General features: G+C 40.1%; 1 protein-coding gene across 1 annotated transcript in view; it reads left to right on the top strand.

Annotated features, from left to right (window-relative positions):
* JAKMIP3 (Janus kinase and microtubule interacting protein 3) overlaps positions 1-26,415 on the top strand; it is a 771,326-nt gene that overhangs the window by 585,528 nt on the left and 159,383 nt on the right. The window contains exon 9 of the mRNA XM_078643479.1: positions 13,399-13,458. Within this exon, the coding sequence (XP_078499605.1) occupies positions 13,399-13,458 (60 nt within the window). The remainder of the gene's footprint in view (positions 1-13,398; positions 13,459-26,415) is intronic.

Genomic DNA, 26,415 nt, shown 5'->3' with positions numbered 1-26,415 from the left:
ATATAGTTGGTCCATTTTGGTCTGTCATACAGGAAAATATCGGCAGGGATACAGGCTATCCTCGGGTCTCTACCACCTGTTAAAGCACTAAGTGCACCACTGACATCTGCCTCATCAAATATCCTGCCAGCAGGGTAGGAATAGATTGTGAATGGTAATTTATCTTCTGCTTTGTCATCAGCGTATTGAGTGGCAAAGTGGCTACACATCGGGGTCAAATGATTTTCCGGTGAATGTGCTACTCCACCCCTGCCCCACTTACCCATGCTCCAGAACCACTTGGAGATGTTACTGTCGCATGAGCATTTCAATTCCTGCCATCTGTCCTCATCCCGAGATTTTTTGGCGCAGTGGATAACATTCTTGTAAGTAGACCTGGAAGTCCAGCCACAACACCCAACTTAATTGCTTCACCAAGGGCTTTGCGGGCACATCTACATTCATGGTTATACCAGTGATGTTTAGACCTGGTGTTTTTTGCCCTAGCCTTGCTCGGTTTTTGAAAGTTTCCACAGATTTTTAAAAACAGTGAATTGTGCAACTGTGTAAATTCTTTGGCTGATTCATGGTTAAGGAGGCATGACTCCATCACTCTAACTGTGCTTTCCAACTCGCTATTATAATATTTATTATATGTGATTGTAAAACTATCATGGCTAGGTAACTCAGTCACCAGTAGGTAGTTCTAGTTAGGACCTAGTTTCCATATGATAAGTGTTTTTTGTTTTGCCAATAACTTTTGTGCCATTTGATAAATCTTGCTGAAATTTTCCAAATTAGTATGACAGTTAGTTCAGCTGCGGTCTTGAAAGTTTTGGGGTAATTCGACATGCAGGGTCTGAGAAAAAGGGGAAGACCCAAAAAGCTTTTTCCCCATGAAAATTCCCATAGAGATTTTAGACACGACCACAGCCCGGAAGGAATTACACCAAATTTGGCAGAAAGGTCTTGCTTCTGAAAGTGACCTTTTTGTTATTTGGTGTAAATCCGTTCAGAAGTTTTAGAGCTATTTATATAAAACCAAATTTGTGTATTTCGGGAGGCAACCCCTCCTCGAATCCTCCCCATCTCGTTCAGAGATCTGATTAGTTACCAACACTTTAACCAGGAATTGTTGGCAGCCATCTTGGGACTCAGACTCAGCTGAATCCCCCAAAAAAGGTTAAAGAAAAAAGAAAAGGGGTCAGGGTATGAATAACCTGACCCCTAGCCTTGGTGAAGGGGTCCCCATAGAACCCTATCAAGGCAAAAAAGCATTAAAAAAAATTTGCTGCGGAAGCTCGGTGGAGTCACAAATGCACGGCAAATTATTTTTTAAAAACAAGCGTGATCAATCGCAGTCTCCTGCACTTGTTAGTATTTCAGCTTATCATACATTATGAACCGCCTCATGGCCGATATGGGCCCCCCGGGGACCGCCACCTTCCCGGAGCCATGGGCACAACAAACACAGTACGCCAGAATAAAAAGGGTTCCCACACATTAGAGAACTTGAAAAACTGAGTCCCAATGAAAAGCATTTCAGAAGAGCTCTTGTTTCTTATCCTTTGGGATTTTGTGAAACCCCTCACCGACATTCACGCCCTGCGTTTCCATCTAGGTGCATTTGCTGTCCTGGAGTGTGCCTTTCTTCATAAAATCATCGGCAATGTTTTATGACCCTGAAAGGGCAAGAATAACTAGGAGTTGATGCAAAAGAAGAAAAGACGGTGCTGGGGCTGAATTTCAAAGGTCGCCAAAGTATCTGATAATTTACTCACCATTCATAGGCTTCCCGTGTTTACTATCAGGTGCGTACACTTTATGATACAACTTGACTCATCTTCTCCATGTTTGAAGTGAGCCTGTGCGCATGGTTATAGAAGACACAATAGTTCCGCTATCCGCTAATGAAAGGGGTGGAAATTAAGAAAGGGAGTGGCGTGAAGTCAAGGAGTGCAAGGAGGTATTAGGGGGAAATGGAGAAAGAGCGTGCATTGGAGGACAGAAACAGAAGAAGAGAGAGGAAGGGAAGAAAGACAGAATGACAGAGAGAAGCAAGAGAGACAGAGAAGAAAGAAGTGTTTGTGAGGATGTGGGAGAGACAAAGAGAACAAAGTGGGTGAGAGACAGGATGAGAAGGAAATATGGAGAGAGTGAGTGAAGGGTTTAAGGCAGTGGAAGAAAGAACGATTATGAAAGACGGTGACAGATGAGAGAACTGAGAAACGTACCGTGAGAAAGAGATGAAAATAAGTGATACAAGAAGAGATTAAATATGTGTGTGTCTGTTTATAGGTTTGTATATGTATATGTGAGTATTTGTTTATGTATGTGTGTGTATGTATTTATGTGCATGTGCAAATAAGTATGCTATGTGTGTTTGTGTGAGTTGATATGTATGTGTGTGTCTGTGACATGCATTTGTGTATATGTGTGTGTGTGTGTGCGCACAGGGATTTTAATGTGTTGTGTTTGTGTGCATGTATGTAAGTGTGTATGCGTTGAGAGAGTTAGAGAGCGGTGCAATGAAGAAGAGATAGCAAGATCGAAAATAAAGAGGTGAGAGACACCAAGATCTGAAAGGATAGAGACATTCAGGGAGGTCTCGGTAAGAGAGACAATGTGACAGAGAATGAGACTAAACTGGAATCTGAGTATGAGTTTGAGGTAAGGGGGAGCTGAAAGAGAGCAGCAGAGGAGAGAAAAGTACAGTGAGATAGAGTGAGAAAAAAAGGGAGAGACAAAGAAAGCCAGAGAGACAGTACGAGACGAGAGAGTGAGAGAGATTATAAACATATACAAGATTTTAGGGATATGCTGAGGTAAAACCAATATTTTCTTTGTAATAACCAATTTACCAAAATAATCTACCTGCACTCTAACGTTAATTATTGAAAATAGCTTCTAGAGTACTTTGTTTCCGAAAACCTCCTTCCAATCACAGAAAGCACTGGGAATTAAAGAAAATATATACTTAAAGCCTTATTTCCTTAGCAAGTGCCATGTCAAACAAGCTCTTGGGGTTCCAGTGCAATGAAGCAGCACCTTCCTGTGCAAACGTGATCCAAGCCCTGGCTGGGAGCAGGAGTCTACCTGCTGCACTGCAGTAATTAGTGGCATTGAGGATGATGACTCTGCAGGCTGGGGTTAGAAGGGAAGGCCGTGGCAGTAGGGCGGCCATTACGCGGAGCCTGGGTTAATTTACCGAGATGCGGGGACGTCTTTCCAGTCTGGTCTACCCCTGGTGCAGTAGGCTTGACTGGAGCATTCTCTGCTCACATGTCCTCTTGTACCCACTGGCAGACGTGGCCAGTGACAGGCCATTTTGACTACTTCATTGCTTGGAAAAGTGCCATAATCTTGATGCTGCTTTGATAGCAGGCGACGCCTCCTTTCTCCACCACGCTGCAAACGCAGCTCCTGACGCACTACTAGTTGGGGGATGAAGTCCTCTTTGCTATTGAGAGTCCTTGGGGGCCAACTACCCCTCCTGTTACCTCCAGCAAGTCCCACACAGTGGGTTTGCTGAGAGGCTTTCGGTGGCCACACCCTCTCTCCTCCACTCTGCAAACGCGCCTCCTGGCGCCCTACTATTTGGGGGACAAAGTCCCCTTGGCTCTTGAGAGTCCCTGGGGGCCAACTAGCCCTCCTGTTACCTCCAGTAAGCCCCACACAGCTGGATTGCTGAGAGGTGGTCAGAGGCCATGCTCCTTTTCTCCGCCGCTCTACAAACATGCCTCCTGGTGCACTGCTGCTTGGTGGATAAAGTTCACTTTAGTCCTGAGCCCTCAGGAGGCAAGGGGACCTCATCGCACCATCAGCAGTGCGCAGAGAGGCATGTTGCAGAGTGGTGGGAAAAGGGGCATGGCCTCCAACCACCTCTCAGCAATCTCACTGTGTGGGGCTTACTGGAGGTAACAGGTAGGATAGTTAGCCCATAAGGACCCTCAGCAGCGAAGGAGACTTCATCCCCCAAACAAGAGTGTGCCAGGAGGCATGCTTGCAGAGAAGTGGAAAAAGGGGGCGGGCCTCCGGCGAGTTGCCGGGTTTTGATTTGTTTTTGTCTTTTAAGGGAGTAGGGCTGCATGGCCCCCCTTCCCTTGATCCGGTAGTGCCCCGGGGACCCCATCCCCGGGGCCTGACCAATTTTTTTTTTCCAGTAATAAAGCAGTGATCTCACTGACCCTGTCAAGAGTGATGTAATATGTGAGGTCAGAATAAGCAGTGCATTGCGGGGGCACAAGTCTGAATTTCTCTGGTTTTGTTCGAGTGAAATATCAGCCTAACTATAACCTCCCTGTAACCTTTGTTTTTTTCTGTGAATTTCTAAGGTTTTTTAAATGCTAATTCCTAACTATAATGTCCCTGTAATCTGTGTTGTTTTTTCATTGAATATATATATATTTTGTGTGAGCAAGTCAGGAGACTCTGCCGAAATGCGTTACAGCAAGAAATAAAGAGTGCGAGAATTATACCAACCTGCTGTGTCAGTGGTGTCCGGTTTTGGAAACGGGAAACTGGAAATTGTGTGTCAGTATCTGGTATTGGAACAGGGGAACTGGAAATTGGAATTTATATATATATATATATATATATATATATATATATATATATATATTCACTGAAAAAACCATAGGTTATAGACCATATATAGTTAGGAATTAGCATTTAGAAAACCTTATTTTACTCACACAAAACCATTGAAATTCCATATATAGTTAGTTGCACTAACTATATATCGCGCACCCGCAATCCACTGCTGATGATGTCACATATTACATCATTCATGACATGGTCAGTGACATCACTGATGACATCACTGATGACATCTCAAATGACATCACTGATGACATCACTGATAACAACATCCAGTGATTTTTTGTTTCTGTAAAGTTTAAATATGTCTTACATATTGAAAAATGAGTGGATGTGTAAGTGTCTGGACGAAGGATTTAGTAGGTGCATGACTGACTGTATGAGTGAGTGATTAAATGTGTCTCACTGAGTGCATGGGTTAGTGACTAAACTGTCTTAATTTGTGCATCATTATGTCTGTTGTTCTGTAAACTGCTGCATGTGTTGATCAGTAGCTATATGAGTAACTATATGGGTTATTGATTGATTGCCCAAGTATTTGTATGGGAGACTGAGTGTGTGTGTGGCTAGCTGGGAGGTGTGTGACTCTGTGCAGATCAATGTGTACTTGTATCAATGATTGTATAAGAAGGTAAGTATGTGTTAGTATATGTTTGAAAATGTAAGGTGCTCTATGTTTAACTGTATAGACAAGAAAATGGAAGTGTCATTGATTCTTTACAGGACTGACTAGGTGTGTGAGTAACTCCATGGATGAGTGGCAGACTGTGAGTGTCTGTATAGGTGTATGAGTGCATATGATAGTGTTGTAAAGATGAGTGATTGTGTGTATGAATGATTGTATGGGTGAATGAGTGAATGTGTGTGTAGACATAGGAATCAGTGAGTGCGTATGTAGTAACTAGTATTGGTGTGTCAATGGTTTCAAAAATTATACTCTGTATTTAACACTGGGTGAAACAGAGGTTATATTAAAATGTGAGGAGATGCATTGTATTGTCACATGAATGATATCATCAGTGATGTGGTCATTGATGTCAAATGAGATGTCATCAGTGATGTCATCAGTGATGTCATTTGAGATGTCATCAGTGATGTCATCAGTGATGTCACTGACCATGTCATGAATGATGTAATATGTGACATCATCAGCAGTGGATTGCGGGTGCGCGATATATAGTTAGTGCAACTAACTATATATGGAATTTCAATGGTTTTGTGTGAGTAAAATAAGGTTTTCTAAATGCTAATTCCTAACTATATATGGTCTATAACCTATGGTTTTTTCAGTGAATTTTCAAGGTTTTGTAAATGCTAATTCCTAACTATATATGGTCTATAACCTATGGTTTTTTCAGTGAATTTCATTTGTTTTTTAAAAGCTAATATCTGTAGCTGTAAAATGTATTCTTCTTTAAATCCAAAAATATATTTTATATGTTTATTAATATTTTTTTTTTTTAATTTTTTTTTTCTTCGTTCCCGCTTGCACTGAGACGCCAGATCATTCACTAATGTGTAGGCACATACAGTTACACGGTTCATGCAACAAACACCGACCAAATATGGCTTGCGTGTTGCAAGGCACGCCAGTTCCTGCTATCATCCCCACGTTCAAGTTGTTGGAAAATGGTAGTTATTTGATGCTCAATAATGAAGATTGTTCTGGGTTAATTAAAAGTATTCCTTTTATCGTAACAGTAAGTGAACGGGTTATTTGCTGCAGAAATGTTCTATTTCCTCCCACACATGAACATAGGGAGTTTTCAATCTGGCCATAAATACCAACCTTGGGAGCACATTTCAACGGCATGGCAAGAATAAGAGCTCTTTTGTCTCAGAGAGAGGTGGCCTTGAGTTCGGCCCGTGAAACTTTCGTGCTTCACATAGCGAACACCCGTACAGAGGTGCAGACCCTTTTCAATTCAGATTTGCCTTTCCATTTCAGCAAGATGTTTCGGACTATCTTTAACGCATCCTCCACAAAGGCCCTGGCGCACTTTTTTAAAGTTGTTACCAGTGGTCTCGTGACTTCATTTGAGAAAATCTTTGGAGTCATCCCTGCTTTCTTTCATTCTATTTTTTCCACTCTGCTTCGAGAATTGCCATTTTTACTTGCATTACCAGCGGACGCTCTTGTGCTTTTTTACATTTTTAAATATGGATGTCCCTCCTATGCAACCTCCCGACCTGCAGCTGCTGACACTGTTCCGCAATCGCATGCTAGAATATTATGGCACAATGCCGTTGGTGATATTAAGCACGGCATATGGATTATCTTTTCGATTCTCCTACTTCACCTGTGTCCAGCCTGTATTTCACTGCCTGACCTGTGATTTCGATTGGGCCATTGATTTGTGTCTCTGCGGACCGGTTTCTCCTGACGTCGACTTTAATCAGCTGATGACTCCTATCATTACTCACGAGTTGGTTTGTCCTGGCGAAAGGATTATGGCTGTGGCATTGATGCATGGACTAATTGGTCCCTGGAATTTACTGGCGGCAACACAGTCTTTCTTGGAACAGAGCTTTCTTGAAAACCCACCGAGCTGTCCTCTGATGGTGATAGAGGATCCGGTGCTGGGAGAGCACGTATGTTCTTTTCCGCTTTTAAATTGGATGGCTGAACTGTTTTCGGATGAAGACGGTGACTTCCTATTGGAGGCTGTTGCAGCTTATTTTGCATACACAGTTATGTCATAGACCTTTTTCATGTTTGATATGCTGAGTACTAGCATTTCATTGACAATTCATTGACTTATTTGTCAAGTTTTTATTATTTACCTTGCCTATTGGCTTAAGACTCAATAAAGTACTTGGCTGTTTTATTTTTCTTTAGCATTAAATTTTCCTAGTTTTTAATGCTTTACCTTGCGGACCGTCCACATATAAACTTGCAATCTGCTCTCATGAGATGGCACTTCTATTATCTTATTCAGTTCGTTTCCGGATCATGGGGAGGTGTCATCTAGGTCCTGGATATCTTTACACCGTGTTAAATTAGCATGGGCTCATTACCGGTTTAAACGCCATTTTTCCTTTTTTGCAACTTCTGCACACGACACTTAGTTGTTGCTTTAGCTTTCAACCTAGTAGTTCATCGTGGTTTACATGAGAATAATATGTTATTGCTCTACTATCTGCTTTGCTTGTTAAACTATATCTGTACAGCGAGTGCTAAAGTTTCAAGAACAACACGATACAGAATTGTTATGAGGTCTGATCTCCACGACTTCATACTCATAACATAAGTGCAACTTCTGCCAATTCTGGGCATGAGGCGGGTTTTATATTGCTTTGCCGAACACACATACACAACACTTGATGCGGTTCACATGAAGAGAGAGCTGGTGTATGCTGATGTGATTCCTTCAAATCTAAGACACTAAAGTATGGGCACGCCCTAAACCAACACAAAGAGACCTTCTTAGCAAATAATATAATATGTGTATTAGGGAGGGTGAGATATAAGCAGCCGCGGGCCGTGGAGGGAGTTACGGTGAGGCAGGGAGGCGGGGAGGGGGAGAAGCAGGGTGGAGCCCTCTCCACCCTGCCCCTCCCCCTCCCCGCCTCCCTGCCCCACCGTAACTCCCTCCACGGCCCGCGGCTGCTTATAAGTGTTGCTAACTCTTATTCATTTACAGCATGTTAACATACTATCACCATTCGCTTTTTATGTACTAGTAACTATGCTGGTAATTTTGCTACTGATAATATGTGTACTTGTATTATCTAAGATACTACGCCTGAGAAGACGGCATTAGTAAATAAACATTTCAAATACACATGTGTTCTTCTTAACTCCATGTTCTGGTTTCTAAGAAATATATAACGACCGACTGTTCATGAGTTCCACGTATCCTGAGGTACTATAAGTTCATATTCTGGATTGTCTAAACATTGAGAGTTTGTTATATCCAATGTGACACTGTACCTAGCTTGCTAAGGGGTTTTTGATTACTAAGGTGAGTTTTGGGACACCCTAATTCGCCGAGGTTCCAATCCTCTGTCCACAGTTCTGTGTGAGAACAGAAACCCTGCGACAGGGGCACCCCCGACCCTTGCTGGAGCTTCATCACACTTGCGATACAACTCCAGCAATGCGCCACCTTTACGGCACAGATACATCACGCATCTGTGCTGTTTTTGCCCCATGATGCGCCGCATTGTAAATGCAGCACACCATAGGTGACGGAACAGCGGCACAGAATGACTAACACATCCCTGGTGATGCGCCAGTCATCATAAATCTATCCCTATGCTTCTTATCTTGTTAGAGATGAACCGCCATATGTATCATCAAAGTTTTTTGCATTTCCTAAATAGCGAACTTTAAGGAATAAATAGCGATTCTTTACCATTCCTAGTTTGCGATGAGCTATTTGCTAATTACAAATTACCCATTCATTTCCTTCATTTCCATAGGGCGGTTGGACTCACTTTTAGCTCGAACGGCTGAATGGATTTCCACGAAACTTGGCAAAATTGTAGGGACTGGTAGCCCGATGTGCCTTTGCTATGTCTCAAGATATATGCTCCAGTGGTTTTTACGAAAATTAACTTTGAAAAATATATATTGGGCTACATTGGCCTATATATATGTTGGAGCCCAAATGTAGCCCAATGTAGCCCAATGAAGCCCAATGAAGCCCAATGTAGCCCAATGTAGCCCAAAGATGGCCGCCAGAGACGAAAAAAACCAAATGTAGCCCAAATATCAGCCAGATGTAGCCCAACTATAGCCCAGTGACAGAATGACCAATCAGCTTCGCAAACCTCCGTTACGCGAAGCGGAGCGCTGTTACAGATATATATCTTTTTTTGAACGTTAATTTCTCAAAATCCACTGGAGCACATATATTGAGACCTAGCAAAGGCACATCGGGCTACCAGTCCCTAATATTTTACCAAGTTTCGTGCAAATCCATTCAGCCGTTCGATTATTATTATTATTTTTTTTTTTTGCCCCGCGGGGCCCTTTTAAAACCTCCACATCAAACCTAGGGGGTCAGCGAGGATCTACTATTCCCCCTTATGGTCATTTGCCCCTTCGCTTTCGCCTCCTCTTGTCTCTCGATCCTACCGAGAGACAAGATGGCGGCCGCTACGGACTGTTTGGAATGTTGACAGACGCCGGAGAACCAATCAGCTTCGCTTCACAAAGCTCCGTTGCGCGAAAAGTACGCGTCCTGGAGCGCTGCCCAGAGCGCGCTTACAGATATATATCTTTTTTTAAACGTTAATTTCTCAAAATCCACTGTAGCACATATATTGAGACCTACAAAAGGCACATCGGGCTACCAGTCCCTACAATTTTGCCAAGTTTCCTGCAAATCCATTCAGCCGTTCGGGCTAAAAGTGAGGCCAACCGCCCTATGGAAAACTCAATGTTAAAAACACGTTTTGGGACCCCCCTTTTTTCTCGGCCCCCCCTTGACGAACCCCCCCCAAATTTTCAAGGGCTGCTCAGAAACAAAATGTGCCATTTTCCTGAAAATTTCAGCCAATTCCGTCCACAAACGCCAAAGTTATTAGACATAGAATTTTCAAAAATCCCATAGAGAAAAAATCCTAACTATATATACCTACTGGCGACCGCCAGTAGGTAATATATATATATATATATATATATATATATATATATATATATATATATATATATATATATATATATATATATATATATATATATATATATATATATATATATATATATATATATATATATGTATATATATATGCAACCACAGTCCTGATGCCAGTACGCCTTTCCTCCTCCCTTGGAGACGCTAAATCAGGAACAGACCAACCACACGGCAAGTTTTTCAAATTTCAGAGCTTTATTCCATAAACAGCAGACATGACACACACTTACCTGATATATACTTACCTTTTTGTTGTAAAGGCATGCGTGTTACAAATACATGGTGTTCAGTGTTTTTACTGGGCCCTATTAACTTGTACTTCCACTTTACTTAGTGTATTTTATCTCTCCTTCTGTGGTCCTCTGATGGATCTTGCTCATCGCATTGAGGGGTGGCGGAAATTAGGGTGTCAATGTTGGCTACCCAATGAGGACCAGGATTAGTAACCAACTTATAGATTGATAATTAAATTCAGATATATTATTCTTAGGACCATACTGTAAAGTCCACATTTGTAAAGCGCACAATCACCCGTAAGGGTCTCTAGGCGCTGGGGGCCGTCGGGAAGATTAAGCGAGCTATTGCCCAGAGTCACATGGTGCTGGGCTAACCTGCCGCCGGAGCCGGGGATCGAACCGTGGTCCCCAGATTCCAGCGTCAGTCGCCCTGGCCGCGGCGCCACACCTCTCCCTCTCTGTGAAGATACAGGATGGCAACTGGAAGCCCAATTCTCCAGAAGAAATTTAAACGGGCTAGAATCACACAGACTAACAATTCTGCTACCGAAATACAAAAGAGCAACAACAGAACCTGATGTTCTTTGAACAATTTATGACTATTTCTGCAATACATTTGGACTATCTCAGACACAGTCCCTGTGGAAAGAACGTTTATGAAATTTCATAGACTCAGAGTTTAAATTAAAGTTTAAAATAATTAGTAATGATGAACAAAGCATCAGTCGACATTTAGGAAGCTGTGTTATGAGTCTCAAATAGGCAGGTTACAGGTAGGTGTAGTATAAAATTACACATTACACAGAGTCTACAGGTAAAGTTCTCAACGTGCAAAGGAGGATAGTTCATTGAATGGATCTTAAAATAGGCAGCTTCAATTGAAATCTCGGCAGGACATTACGAGATATGGTTCTGCCAAAGAGTCCAAAGAAAGTCTGCTAAGCAAGATGTTCCTGCCATTTGCACGGACAGGACGGAGTCCGCAAAGTTTTCAGTATAAGCATGGGGTAGGGTCTGAAAGCCGTCTGATCGTACCATGAATCAGAAGAAGTTGCATTCACTTCCGTCCTAGCCATTTGATAATATATTTCATTCAGTCCGGATGTAGCACCCACTGTGTTGCACCATCACCATCCGACATTCATGAGTTCATCTTCCACTCACAAGATGCAAAAGAAGCAACAAATGAGAATTTTCCCTCAACAAGTATGGGAATCGACTGTCAATCTCAGGCATGCAGGTTAAATCTCAAAAGACCATTCAAGGTTGGACCTTTCTCATGTACTAGTTGCAAATGTCAGGTTCTTATAGGAGTATCAATATTCTAATATAATATGTATCAATTTTCCATGTGTCTTATGAGAAAGTACAAAAACGTTACATGAGTGAGAGCTGAAATAGAATACCTTCTCACAGACGTCATGAGAAAGTGCAGGCCTAAAGAATGAAGTCAAGTTAATGTATTAAATGGCATGGCAATAAAGCATAATTGATATATGAGTGTATCTTTAAACATAAGCATCTGAAAATGCATTAATGCATTTGTCATGGCAGTCAATTATCATAGATTGCGTCATGAAACTGTTCAATAGCAAGTATTGCTTATTACTACATTGAAAAACATATACATGTAATATATGTCCATACTTTTATTTTTTTTATTGCTTTAGGAAATTTGAGACTCTACGCATATACAGATCACATGAGGAAAGTTTAAGCTTTCTATCTACTTGGATAACAGTTTTGCACCAACTTTTCATAATTCAATAGTGTATTTCAGAGAGAAAAAAAGAATGGCTTTGTGACTAATTTACATTAAAATTCAGCATATAAATCATTAACATTGCAAGTAAAACCTAATAATGTAACATAACTATAGCTTTTATATATCAATTCTTATCAATTGTTTAATACCAAATGTTCAGTTTATATAAGTAATACTTAACTACTTTAGAGTGTTTAGCGTGATTTAGACTTATACGAAAATCAAGTGTTAAACATATTTAGACACACCTTATATAATTGCCCCACTATTTCTACAATCCGAGCACTCTTTCAGAGTGCATGTACTACATTTTCTCATAATCATTGTCATTTTCTAAGATGTGTGCAAGGTGCACATTCAGTTTATGAGCATGTTATTAGTTTCATTCTCATTTTAAGTTTAAGTTTCATGTAAAGAGTGAGTACCCTTTAAGTTGCATCAGTGGTAAAGACCTGCATAGTAAAGGCAATGCATGGCATTGCGTGGTAAAGGACATATGGTAAAGGCAATGCGTAGTGAATGCCACGTTGTAAAGACTGTTTCCCTTCTCACACTGATCTGTGACCAAGTATGCTTGCGCCTCTTTTGCTCCTTGCATCAGATTATGCTTTTATGTACGTTAACATGAGATCGAAACATCTGAGAACCATATGCTGACGTCATACTGAATGATCATACTTTGCCGCATGGGTGCCTAAAAAATAAATAAAAGAGGTATGCAGTTGTATAGTGAGACCCAATCAGAAAATAGTTTTGAGGTTTGATCCATTATTCAACAATGTAGTTCAAAACCAAACCGATTTCTGACTCCATTAACCTTGGAAAGCTCTTTTCAGATGACATATACTGATTTCCAAAGCATATTTCACGAGAGGAATATGACGTAGAAGGCACTGTTGTAAACATTTTTGAACAGTTGCTCATCAATCGTTCCTTTTAATTGTTTTATTTTCAACATAGCTTTTTGCATCAATATCCTAATAATTAGTTATCTCCAAATGATAAATACAAGACACAGTATAACACGCTGTATAGTTAGGTCTTGAGATCATGGCGAATACTCTTGGAACCTCACGTGAAATATGTAAAATAATACCAGGTGAAATGCATACAGTTAATTTTAACTATGTATGGACTCTAATATTTTTTATTTTTTTTAATTTGATGACTGTAGGAAAGAGATAAACTTTTAAGATACAGAAAACAACGGAAGAAAATGACCAAACTCCCAAAGGTAAGCAACTACTCTAAAGCGAGGATGTACCGCAATGCATAGCACGAGTAATGAATGAGATATGGTATCCCGCTAAATGAGGGAAATTTGATGAAACATACATTAATGGAGAGAATGTACACATTTAAAAAAAATGCTTGAGAAACTGCACACAACGTTGAATAAGGAGGGTCACCTATTAATGTATTATAAACTGTTTATTCACTTTAAAAATATCAAAATACATTTTGCAACTATCTAAAAGGGTGGATTGATATTCATATTGATGGAGCTCGAAAGATCTGCATCGAGAGCCTTTATTGAAGTAAACTATTCTGCTCTCACTCACAGTAGTTTATTTTGGATTGATGGTAAATCAGAGAGAAGCAGAACATGGCACATTTTTTAAAAAGGCTATTGGAATGAGATCAGCCCAGTGTTCCCACCAGGATCTGTGAAAGTAAAATAAAACATAAAGAAAGCCACTTTGGCTCCTGTAGTGTTAAGGGGAGTTGTAGTGAATGATGCCACACTATATCTACAAATCCAAGCTGACATCATCAAACAAAGCAGAATTCTAGAATTCATATTGTTGGTGATTATTAGAAATGCAGAACTGGGTAAAGAAAGCTGTTTTTTCCCTACACTGGATGGCTCCTTTATTTCATTTTCATGCCTAGATGGGTCTTACATGTATGTCTCAAACGGAATTACATTTTATTTCCTCTAGCCAAGGCTTTTTCAACTCAGGGAAACAGAGAGACAGCATGTGCCTAATAAATAGCTGGATAACTTCAAGCTACATCTCCAGTGAGTTTTATTCATCCACTGACTGGCCGCTTTTAAACAAGCCGTCCATATAGTGAGATGTTGCAGCTAATTTTAGACCCACTTTGTTGTTGCTGTTTCCAGTAAAACCTATGGAGAAGTCTATTACTTGTCAGCTGTATGGATTTCTTATGGGAAATTCCTTGCTTCACCTAAAACAGGCTGGTTGGTATTTGGCCAGGTTTGGCTGTTGAGGCTGTGATTGTTTCATTTGTACATAACTGCACACATTTGTGGATGAGAATGTTGTTGGCTCCCTGATTCTGTTCAATCTGTCGGCAGCATTCAACACCTATAAAACAACATATTCTCCTGGTGTGCCTTACAGAGCCACATCTAAATTGTACAGCTGTGATTCGATCCATCATACTTTTCATAGGGACATTCCTTGGTATACTTTTTTTTGGTTATGTTTGAAGTGGCGGCTGCCACCCACAAAGAGTAGTAAGGCAGGGCAAATGAAGGGTGGGTGAATTTGGCGAAAATTACACTGACAAAATTGCCAACATGCATTACATTTTTGTAACTTTAAAGTTCCATTTTTGTAACTCTAAAATGGTAATGTAATGCATGCCAGCGATTTATTGCACATTACCACACACATAAAATATATTTAAAATATAAAAACAAAATAAAGTTCACTTACCTGCTGCATGTCCTTGCTCCAGTCTACTGTCCTCTCCTCCAGCATGGCCCAGCCAACTCCCTTAACCAATCCTGGCGCTGCTTTCATGCTGCTAATCAGCATGAGAGCAGCACCAGGATTGGATAGAGTCAGCCCTCTCAATGCTCCAAAGATCACTGGAAGCCTTTGCTTGTTCTCAGCCTAACGGTCTAAGGCAGCTGGATCCAGCAGTTTGAAGTGCGTACGTCTAGCTGGCCGTCGTAAAACAGCTGGACAAGGAGACATGTGCACTTTAAACTTAAAGTGCCCTGCACATCACTGCTCTCTTCTGCTGCCAATCAGCAGTGGCCCGTCCTAACACTCAGCTTGGGATAGGGTTTTCGAAAAATAAAATGGTAATAAATTAACTTTATCACCATTTTATTTTTCATCTCTGGGGCATGGGGACATTTAAATTGATGGAGTGAGGCTACCCCGCCTTAATTGAGGAGCCGCGCCTGTATGTTTGTTCTACCACGCCTGGTGTAATAGCCTTTAAGAAAGAGGGTTCCCAGGATAAATAGCGGCAGGAGGTCTGGTAAAAACTGAAATCCTAAATAACCCTAGAAAGGGAGAATACAACCTGCCTCTGATAGAATAAAGCAGAAATATCTCGCTATAGTAAAATAATTATAACACAAAATGGATCGAGAAGGTTCATAATGTTAATCATGTATAACAGACTTCTAATTTTTTATATAGTTTCCTTGCACAAGAGCAATAAGGTCAATGTACTTCTAAGAAATAGCATTCAAGTATTCCTGTTACATTGTGCCGACTTGCGTTTCGGTGTAGGCCAAGATGTAGCCAAACTTTCCTCAGTGCACAGTTAAATAGATTCTTAACTTGATGGAGCGTTTGGAAATAGAGGGGGAATGTAAAGGAATAAAAAAGTCCCAACAAGGTTGTGTCCTCTCTTGTTGGAAATAACAGAAGGGGAACAACCCGATCTAATGGTCCAGGATCTATTTAAAGAGACCGTCTCTGGTTGTCCTCAAAAGTCGCAGCACTTCATCTGATTCCAAGAAATTGCATTCCCATCACAGTAAATGGAATTTTGGCATGTCATGAAGATTTCACTGGTAAAACAAGCCTTTTCTTAAGACACTGGCGTTCGCTGGGGGTACCGGCAACCATAGGAGAGCTAATCCAACCCTCGTTGTGTCCATCCATAAAGCTGCTAGCGTGCTCTTGTGCAAATAAACTATGTAAAAAACTGGAAGTATGTAATACATGGTTAACATTATGAAACCTATGATGTCTTGAAGTGTTCTTTTAGTTTATAAGAGAACCCCCTTATGAAAAGACATGTTTAAGACCTCAAGCTTTAGATTTTTCGCTTTGATTCCTGTTTACACCTATAAATGTTAGTTTGTGTGTACTTTGAGTATGCAAGTGGAATGAGTTGATTTTGAATGAATGGATGCGGAGTTATAGGAGAAAGAGTTGTATTTATTACTATATATTTTTATATTGTTTCAGCATTGGTCATAATATATGTATGCAAGGTTTTTGCTACTATATTTGAATAAATATCAAAGAAATTAGACAAAGACATGTGACAAATTTTTGTGTGAATTTGGGATCTCGAGCCATTTTGTAATTTAATTCTTTTTCTATAGCAAAATATTTCCGCTTTATTCTATCAGAGGCAAGTGGTATTCTCCCTTTCTAGGGTTATTTAGGCTTTTATTATCATCCTTTGGCCTACATCCTTAGAGCCACTCATCTTATATACCCATCCATCCCATCTTTTAAGCTAGTCAGATGTGGTGTAGTTAAATGTCTTGTATTTCTGCAGGGAGGTTAAACAGTATTGATTGATAAAACATTATCTCAAGCAGTGAGTTATCTTGATATCAGTTTTTTCTTTAATGTTGTCTAGAGACCTACCTCAGAGAGTGTGTGTTTGAGCACTAAAATATCCAGTATAAATACAAAGATCGAAAGTTACCTTAATCACAAAAGGGGACCAGGGATCATTCTGTGGTCTAAAATCTGTATGCTAAGAGTAATACTCTCACACAATTATAATAACATGTACAAGCATCACATTTTTAGTAGTTTTCCAATGTTGTTATTTTTTAACACACTTGTACATAGTGCAGTGTTGCTAAGCATGCCTATGGTTGGTTTTGAAAGTGGCCATGGATATAACTGACGCAATCGGGTGGTGGTTTGATCCAAATTATTCACTATTCCACCAGGGACAAATGGGTCACGAGTGAACGTTTTTTTAAATTATAGACATTGTTTTGATTCAAGTACAATTAACTAATACTTGCATTATAAAAAACAGAGTTAAAGTTTAATAAAATAGGATTTCCAGTGAATTTACAGCATGCAGTGAAGCCTTGATGAGGACTCTACATTCTTGAAAATGTTCTAGGTATGCAAGTATTTTTTTTACCTGGACAAATCCAACCTGTGTATCTGACTGGCCCTCCATTATGGTCAGCTGTAATCTTAACACTTGCTTGCGGGTGGCACTTTTGCCTTTTGGTCCTATTTTTATTTCAAACTTTAAAAACTCATATCTCTGGATTCCCTTTTTTGATTTTTGTTGTTTTGGTTTCATTTTGTACATTAAAATATTGTTGGAGACAAGGAATCAGAATCTATAATGTAAATAGTAAACAGATGGCAGTCATCAGTAAATGAGGTGTAACATCAGCTAAACATGTAGATTGCTGTTATGCACTTATGTTTTATCTGATTCTTGTTTGTAGTTATCCCTTAGGAAAATGCCTTATTGAAATTATTAATAAGAATCCATGCCCTGTCAAGTCTCACCTGAATCAGCAGGTGCCAGATAGTTAAACTCGGGGCCAACATGCTCTCAAAAAAGAGCACTACTCAGTCCTTTGTCTCTAGATTCTTGCGTCCCAGTGGAGTTTACATCATTCCAGCTGAGGGACCCCAAGAGGGACATGAGGCTTGCATAGAATGACTGAGAATGCATCCTTTGATGTCAACATCAATGTGTCAGAAAGTCTGAAGCATTGGGGTTTATGGATAATATATTGTCCTCGGTTGCCATAGATACCATGAGTATGATGGTATCTTTGCTGGCTAATTATATCAATTTATAAAGATAATAGGAGTCTCTTATGTACCAAGAATGAATTTTTTTTAAAGTCTCATAACGCAACATGTGAATGGGTTGGTGCATATAGGTCATGGTGTTTACTGGGTAAAGTAATTATCTCATGTTCTGTAGGTGCAGGGAGTGTGAGGCTCTCACTGAGGGGTAATTATAAAAGCTTTCCAAGGCAATGGGAGTCTCTGATGTCTCAAGAGGTGTGATTTCTTAAATTATCAAGAAAACTCAATATGGAGTAAGCCTTGGGACAGTCTAATCTCTGACTACAAGTATCTGGTTTCGAATCCCTGATTCTTATTGTATTTGAGGGCTTGGTGATGTAACACTCACAGTTATCCTAAATATGTATTTGTGTTGCCCCAGAAACGATATAACCTAGTCTATTGCAACATCTATATCAACAGTTTAATAGTAAATTACATTGCTGTCAGAGTTAGTTATTTATGGGATCAGAGATCATGTCGTGTCAGTGTGTTAATGGTATATGTTGTCCTTAGATAGCCATTAGGCAGCATTTTTTAGAACTGGTTCTTGCTTGCCCAGCCATGATAATATGTCAGTGCACACAGCCATGGGAGGTCTCTATTACAATCTCTTCATCTGGGTTATGGATATCCATGGTATCTCATCATTGAGCCCTAACTTATCCATGTGCAATCTGCAAATCCAGCATTGTTCTCTAATAAAAGGGAAGTTGGATTTGTCTTTTGGTGGCCATAAAAATCTGGTTTGTCAAATACAGTCCACCTCAACTCATCTTCTGTGTATCTATGTTGTATAAGGTGATTAGTTCATTACTTTACTGAACATTTACATCTGATATATTTTCTGTGTTCAATGAATCTAGGGTAGACCTTTCTATTGATAACTTCTCTACATCATAGAAGGCATGGACATCTAATCAAAGAGATAACCCTTTAACTATGGCAATTTGTCTGGTGCTGTAATTCCCATGGTGTCTTCAATGGTTTTCACAAAAGTAGCAGCTTACAAATGTTCTTAGGCCCTATCCATAACATGTTTTAAGACAGAGATTCATGTGTGCACCAACATGTCATACAAATTCTGTCTCCATTTGAAGGCAAATAATACTTTTTTTAAAGGCTATTTGTCCTGAGCTTAATGTGATCCAGTGTTTCATCATCAATTTCTTTATTTTGTTGAGAAAATTTCAATATGTGGCCACACACACTATCCTATCAGAGGGGGATTTAGGATGTGTTTTAAAGAGAGCCTAGCATGTGTGCTCCTATATGCATTACTTCGTTATGATGGACATTAGGCTCTTTACCCTAAAAATGATCTGCATTGTGTTTCTTGTTTTTGACAATGCTGGCAGAAATTGGTTCATGGTTAAAGCCATCATCTCAGGCTACTTCCCCGTGGAAAGCCTATACTCATATATAATATTTGTGAATCCTTTGGTATGTATTGTCAAAGCTTTATTACACAACATTATGCACCTTTCCTCCTCTTTTGGCGGTGACAGAGTATTGTTACAAGTGACATCCTCACTTGTGTTACAAAGTATTGTCACACGTGACGCCCTCACACGTGTTACAAAGTATTGTCAAGCGTTTGTGCTAAAGCATGTAAATTAAGAGCCAAACTAGTATTGAAGCTGTATCTACACCCTAGATGATTTAATGTGTAGCATCGCAAGGACATATTTATTTGTAAAACTGTAGACACTTGGAGGCGGTATATTGTTTTGCGACACTATGGCGCAGTAGTAAGAGTCAGACATTATTGATCCTTAAATAACTGCATGTAACCTGTGCAGCAACAACAGTGAGACTCCATGTCTGGCTGATTTTGGAACTGGCAGTTTCCTATGAAAAGTAGGCCATCTGCATTATCATTTATTTTCACAACATTTAGTTGAGGAAAACGATCATTAGTACAAGATGATCCATGCCTTGTATTTTAAATCCCAAGCATGAAGTGTTCTGAGATATTTAACACGAGTTGCAAAACACCTTAAATAGAGTTAAACAAAGTTAAAGAGATACAGGCTTTCACAGTAGAAAACGTATATGTTGTAATCTTTATTTGGATTCACCTACTCAATTGTAAAGGTATGAAAAATGTAAAATATATAAAGCAAAGTTCTAACAAACAATTATTTAGAGATTTAGAGAACAAAGCTTAAACAAAGTTTTGTCGCTCCCGATATAAGTTTCTGAAGCAATAGTGGATAAGTTCACACGACTTCAAGAAGAATACCAGTTCTCCTTGATGCATCTCTAGATGCCTTTGAAAAAATGTGAGTTAGTATGCTTTTCCCTGCAACACAGCACTATTAAAAAATTGAAGAAAGCAGGATATTATACTCTTGGCAAATTTTTACTAGCTGGGCAGAAAAAAACCGGGGAACAGTGGCAATATTTAACTGATCTTGCATTTTCCTACCTTCAAGTTCATGATCATCTTCGGGCTTATATTCATATGTCCAGTACAGCTAAGGACCATATTAGTAAAGTGCATTTCTGCAATAGATGTTTCCCACCTTGTCTGATAAATGGTTTAGATGTCGGCTTTGCAAGGGGACAGAGCCATATAGGGTCCGAATGTCTATTTGATTTTGGAACAATAATATGGCCTTCTTGGGTGAAAAACTGCAAGTCAAAATTGAACCTGACTTGCAGGGGGTGTTACTAAGGATCCTGCTCCCCCCAATTGTCACCTAAGGTTGCAACAGTAGCTGTACTTATTTATTGGGTCCGTTGCAAAAACAGCAATAGTACTTTTTTATTAGGTTATTAGTTGCAAAGTTGTTAATTCTCCAAAGGTAGAAATTCCCTATTCCCCTTATATTCGGAAGCTAGATCACTAAAATGGAGCGTGTTCGGACACTAGAGGAACTGCATGCTTAGAGGGTAGGCCCGGTAAAGAAAGCCAAGGGAATTCAGGACTCTACCAGGGAGGCAGTATCATATAAATAAATGAATTGAGTGTACTATTCTGTACTGGCAACTTGTCTAACAAATATGAATTAAGAGGTTATATTATAGATGGGCAACATAATGGGTTGTTTTTCTTTCTTGTAAACGCTTCCCTTTGTATATTTTAAATCATGAACGTGTTCCTGATTATCAATAAAATATATTTAAAACGTTTTGTCACCAAACTCTGCCCTTCTGATCAGATTATACCTTTAAAGATGCTTTGGCTTTTATTCCTAATCCTAATACACATCATACTCTGCCTCTGCTATGTAGCCCTCTTGGATAAAGTTGCAGACTTTATAATTCTCATACTTCTTCACTGTTCTGATTTAGCAGCTCTTGGTGATTTTATGGAAAACATGAGCTCCCAACAACTGATACGTTCCTTGGTTGCCTTAGCTAACATACATTTGGTGCCTGACATTACTTTTAATTGTGGCTGCACTTGGTAATCAATATTTGCTTGATGTAAAGTATGTAAATGTCTAACCCCTTACTAATTACTAGGGTAGATCATTCTCAATTTTTCTTATACATCCCTCTTTTCTTCCCCTTCCCTATGTCATGAATTTGCCTATTAGAGACCTGGTGCCTGGTTTATTTTTAGACAGGCACCAAGCAAACTGTCATTTTGAAAGCATTGGCAGGAACCACCAACAGAGCGGTTCCTGTCAATGCTGTTTATAGTTTGGTGCACGGCTCTGTCAACTTGACAGAGTCGTGTACCAAACTGTTTGTTTTTCAAAAAATAAAATCCCAAAGTGGGATTTTCCTTTTGAAAATTAAAATAATATGATCCTCTTGCCATGATAGTTCTCTCCCATGGCGATGGGAACATGTAGCAGTTTTTACTGTCCCTTTCCACCCAGGTTTTTGTGGCAATGACAACTGACTTCTAATTTCAGCACTCTAAATTAGGTGGGCGGAATTAGAGGTCTGTCTCTGATAACCCTTACACCATAAGGCCGTTGGAGGTCTTTCATCATGGTGGAGACGGAGTTGGAGGACCACAGTCTTGGTGGTATAGATACTCTGTTACCGCAGTGATGGAGTATCTATACTGCCAAGATATAAATCGAGCCCTTAGTGTCAATTGCTCCTGAATTTCCAGTCATGATTCAGAAAAAACTCAAACCACCAACAGAACAAGTATGGCATAGCCATAACCCTATCATAGTGCCTCAGCCTCTATATCACTGAGGCTCACTGAGCTTGTGGCATCCATTTGAGACTCCATAACCAGTTTTTTTTCAGAACAATAATTCTGGAAGATATTTGGCATGCAGAACTTTTCACCTGTAGGTGGTGGGTCCACAAATATTTATATACAGCTGAGAAAATATAGCCTAGCAAAGTTTTCTAATTCACAAAGCTTTTTCTACAAATAGTTATGTGTTACTCATGTATTAGATGTTATTTATACCTTGGCTATTCAGTACTTATTTATAAACCATTTCCTTTTAGCATTTGAGTCTCACTACTGGCTGATGTGTGAATTACTCATACATTTCCAGGGGCAACACATGCTCCTTCACAAATGGGAAGGTGTCCCAAAGGGACAACTTCTCCTTTGCAGATCAGTTACCATCACAACTTGGGGAATGGTTACTTATCAGGGGGTTGTAGTTGCAGCCGCGGGCCGTGGAGGGAGTTACGGTGGGGCAGGGAGGTGGGGAGAGGGAGGGGCAGGGTGGAGAGGGCTAAAAACCGGCACATGGATAATTACAGGTAAGTAAACAATTTAAATAATAAAACGAATTTCCTAGCGCGCACTGCATCGCAAAATGCGATGCAGTGCGCGCTACGAAATTCGTTTTATTAATTAAATTGTTTACTTACCTGTAATTATCCATGTGCCGGTTTTTAGCCCTCTCCACCCTGCCCCTCCCCCTCCCCACCTCCCTGCCCCACCGTAACACCCTCCACGGCCCGCGGCTGTGTAGTTGCAGTCACAAGCAGGGTGCCCCTGAATAGCAAATCAACAAAACTGATGGGGCAGAATATTGAGGACAGAGTATTAAAAAATATTGACAGGTAAGTAAGTCTTAATTTCTTATATCTAGCTCCAAATATGTGTTCCCAGGTAGTATTTATATCTTCAAGCTACATAGTTGTAGAGTTAGGAATTGTAAATCTATACTTTCTCTATGCACTTACCTTTCAATATTTTGTCCCTTGATATTCGGTGCTTGATATAAGTAAGTCTGAATAATGTCTATATTGCGTAACACCATTGTTGCAAACCATTGATACATTCCTTTCCAAATTGCAGAGAGTATGGGAACACCCGTTTCCTGCCCCCTCCTATTTTCTGCTTGGAAATGTCTGCAAAAGCCCTTTAACGGCTTTTGCACATTTTGGGGTCAGAAACCCTGTGGCTTTTGCAAATTTCAGGGAGTATGGCTGTAGAAGGGCTTTCTCCATAAATCCCCAAGTGTGGAGTGAAAGCCAATTCTCTGTACCTGAACATTGTGGGTTGATTCATAAAGTGTTCCCATTTTTAGCAGTTTTTTTACTACTGTCTTATATTTGAATTACAACTTAATATTAAAATAACTTTATCCGTAAGCATTTGTGCCATAACTCAGGCAAAGGTGTGACCTACCTTTTGAATTTCCAGGTGAAAAGAATAGCAAAATATCCTTTGCCTTACTATGGTCTGTGGCCTCAGCAGGAGTAGGCCAGTGTTTTATTTTTAAACAACACAAGTGCCAGGTCTCACGGTATTTCTCAGAAGGCCTCTAAAGCTTGCACTATCCATAGTCACTGACAGCGCTGAGAAATGCCAGTATGGGCACTACATACCAACCATCACATTCCAAACAATTCTGACAAAGGTGACATTTCGGACTATTACTGTTCACCTAAAACAGTAAGAATAACCTGGTCACACTAGTATTATTCTTTTTAAATGTTTTTTGAATTTTAAAGACCTGCTTTGTTTAGAGTTAGACAGACAGTGTCAACATATGGAGGAAAGTCAAACAAATGTTGCAGTGTTAAGCATTAAAACACTTAACACTGTTGATAGCTGGCAAAGTACTGTATTGTCACCATTCACAGTGAGTCACAATTTGTAACCTGTCTAATTATTTTTTTTAGGCCAGTGGCAGCCGCTAGCAGGGGAAATCGGTGGGACAGCGCAGGGGATAAAACACATAAAAACAAAACTTGCCTGCATCTTGACGTCTATCGCCTTGCCACCTCTTCAGCTCTGACCATGCTCATACAGGCTCCTAGATTCACCTGCGCCAATCCAGATGCTGCTCTCCTGCTGGTATTAATCAGCATGAGAGAAGCATAGGCATTGGGCAGAGCGGGTTGGTTCCACGCTCCAGCAGGGACTGGAAGCCTCTGCTCCTGAGCCCTGCTGAATTCTCCAAATAACAGCCTAGCGATATCCAAGAATGGCTCGCCAAACCCACATGCGCACTTACAGTGCCCTGTGCCCACCACTCTTCCTGCTGGTGATGGCCCTGCCTTCAAAATTCGGCTGTGGCTCTGGAGTAAAATATAGTGATAATAAAGCAGTTTTACTAATTGCTTTATTATTATCTTATTTTACATGCGTCTGCTGGTTCCAGCAGTGGGGCGATGCTCCTCCACCCTAATGGAGGAGCCGCCCCTGAGGCGCCCCTGCTTTAGACAGGTCATTTTCTGACCCTCTGTGAACAGAGAATTTTCAATATATAGGTTGCATCACAAGTTGTAGCCCCATTCACAAACCAGTCAGTGTGCACAAGCCCATCTCTAGATTGAGAATATGATTGATACATCTGGCTTTATATTCGGAGCACCTTCAGAAATGTCTTGCAGTTGACACAACCTCCATAACGTGAGAAAGGAAAGTACTGGAAAACTCAAAACTAGGCCTTCATCACTTTATGTATTATGATTAGGCTTTCCTGTTTTCAGCTTCTAAATGGTGGTTATCAGTGGTTTTAAATTTTTGCGCCATTAAAAACTACAGAAACAGTGTTTTACCGGTGTTTATGGAACGTTTTGCTTTTATTATTGCTTGCTTTCTGCACTGATAGTGCATAGTATATAGACAGTAAAAGTATAGTGTATATGAGGTCCAAAAAGATTTTTTAAAATGTAATTTATTGTAGTACACCATACAAAACTTCTTCAGTGAGTGTTTGGTCATGTGTGTTCGCTCTTTCCTTCCCATGTAAACGTCTGTGAAAAGGCCCTTTCAACATTGGCACTTGAGATGGGCAACGCCAAAACAGCCAGTACACAATTTGTTAACTCTAGCCACTGACATACCTTTCCGTGCCAATACTGGTTTACTTGAAGATTACGATTCTCAGGGCAGGTTCTGCAACATTTGAGCTGAGTTGATGGATGGTGATGCCCTCAGAGTTATTGAAGCGGTCAAAAATAAAGCAGCACTTTTGAAACTATGGAGGAAATTTCCCTTCACGGAAGGGATCTAGAACAGAGTACCACAGTGAGGTTTCATTGACTTCAAATGCCATTGGTGGGGAAGGAACATTTCTTTGCATCATTGCAAGTCATTTCTCATACATTGTAAAATAAATGTTCGTGTATTGCTATTCACAATTGCTTTGCTTACCAAGTGGCAAGCACCCTAACATGGGAAACATCCTTTACAACGCAACTTTTACCACGCAGTGCTTTTACATCGCAACTTTTACAACGCAAACCATTCCAACGCATTGCGCTGGGGGGCGCTCTAGGATAGGGAATAGATTTAATTTACTATCCAACACCTTCCCTACTATCCACGGGGACTGGAGTTGGAATAGTAAATTAAACTATTCACTATCCAGCACCCCAAAGCGCTATGCATTGTAATGGTATGCGTTGTAAAAACTGCGATGTAAAAGCATGTGTGGTAAAAGCATGCGTTGTAATGTCATACATCCCCTAACATGGAACATGTTGCAGTGCCAAAGTCACTAAAGGTGTGCCTCAGCCTACTCTCAAGGAGATATTTCACATCTATACCAATTATGCTGAACACTTGGCACACAAGGGTGTTTTCAGACTCTAGTTTTTTTTTATTATGTCCACTACAGCAGTTATGTTTCCCTGTAAAAAATCTTAGAATGCAGTAGAGTGTACTTTTTTCACATCACTGGCAATATGTGACCAAAGATCCTCACATTTCTTGCCTTTGGCATCATCACTCAGCAAAACATTAATTCTGTAAATGGTTGCCACCTGGATAATATAGCATTCATAGCCCCTTGGACTGAGAACCATCAGCTAAGGGACACAGTTGTGAGGACTCTTTCTTTGATGCCACACAAAGCACAAATTTATAAATATTTGCATTTTAGTTCCTGTGCTTAAGAAAACAGTGCACCAGACTGGATTAAAAAGTCAATAGCATTCCTCATTAACTCTGAAGATTGTAAAGATGCTTTCAGCATACCAACTAATAAGTGGCAAGGATCTCTTAG

This window comes from Lissotriton helveticus, chromosome 5_1, assembly GCF_964261635.1.
Source record: "Lissotriton helveticus chromosome 5_1, aLisHel1.1, whole genome shotgun sequence".
NCBI classification, from domain to species: domain Eukaryota; kingdom Metazoa; phylum Chordata; class Amphibia; order Caudata; family Salamandridae; genus Lissotriton; species Lissotriton helveticus.
This window is presented reverse-complemented; position numbering and strand designations above follow the sequence as displayed.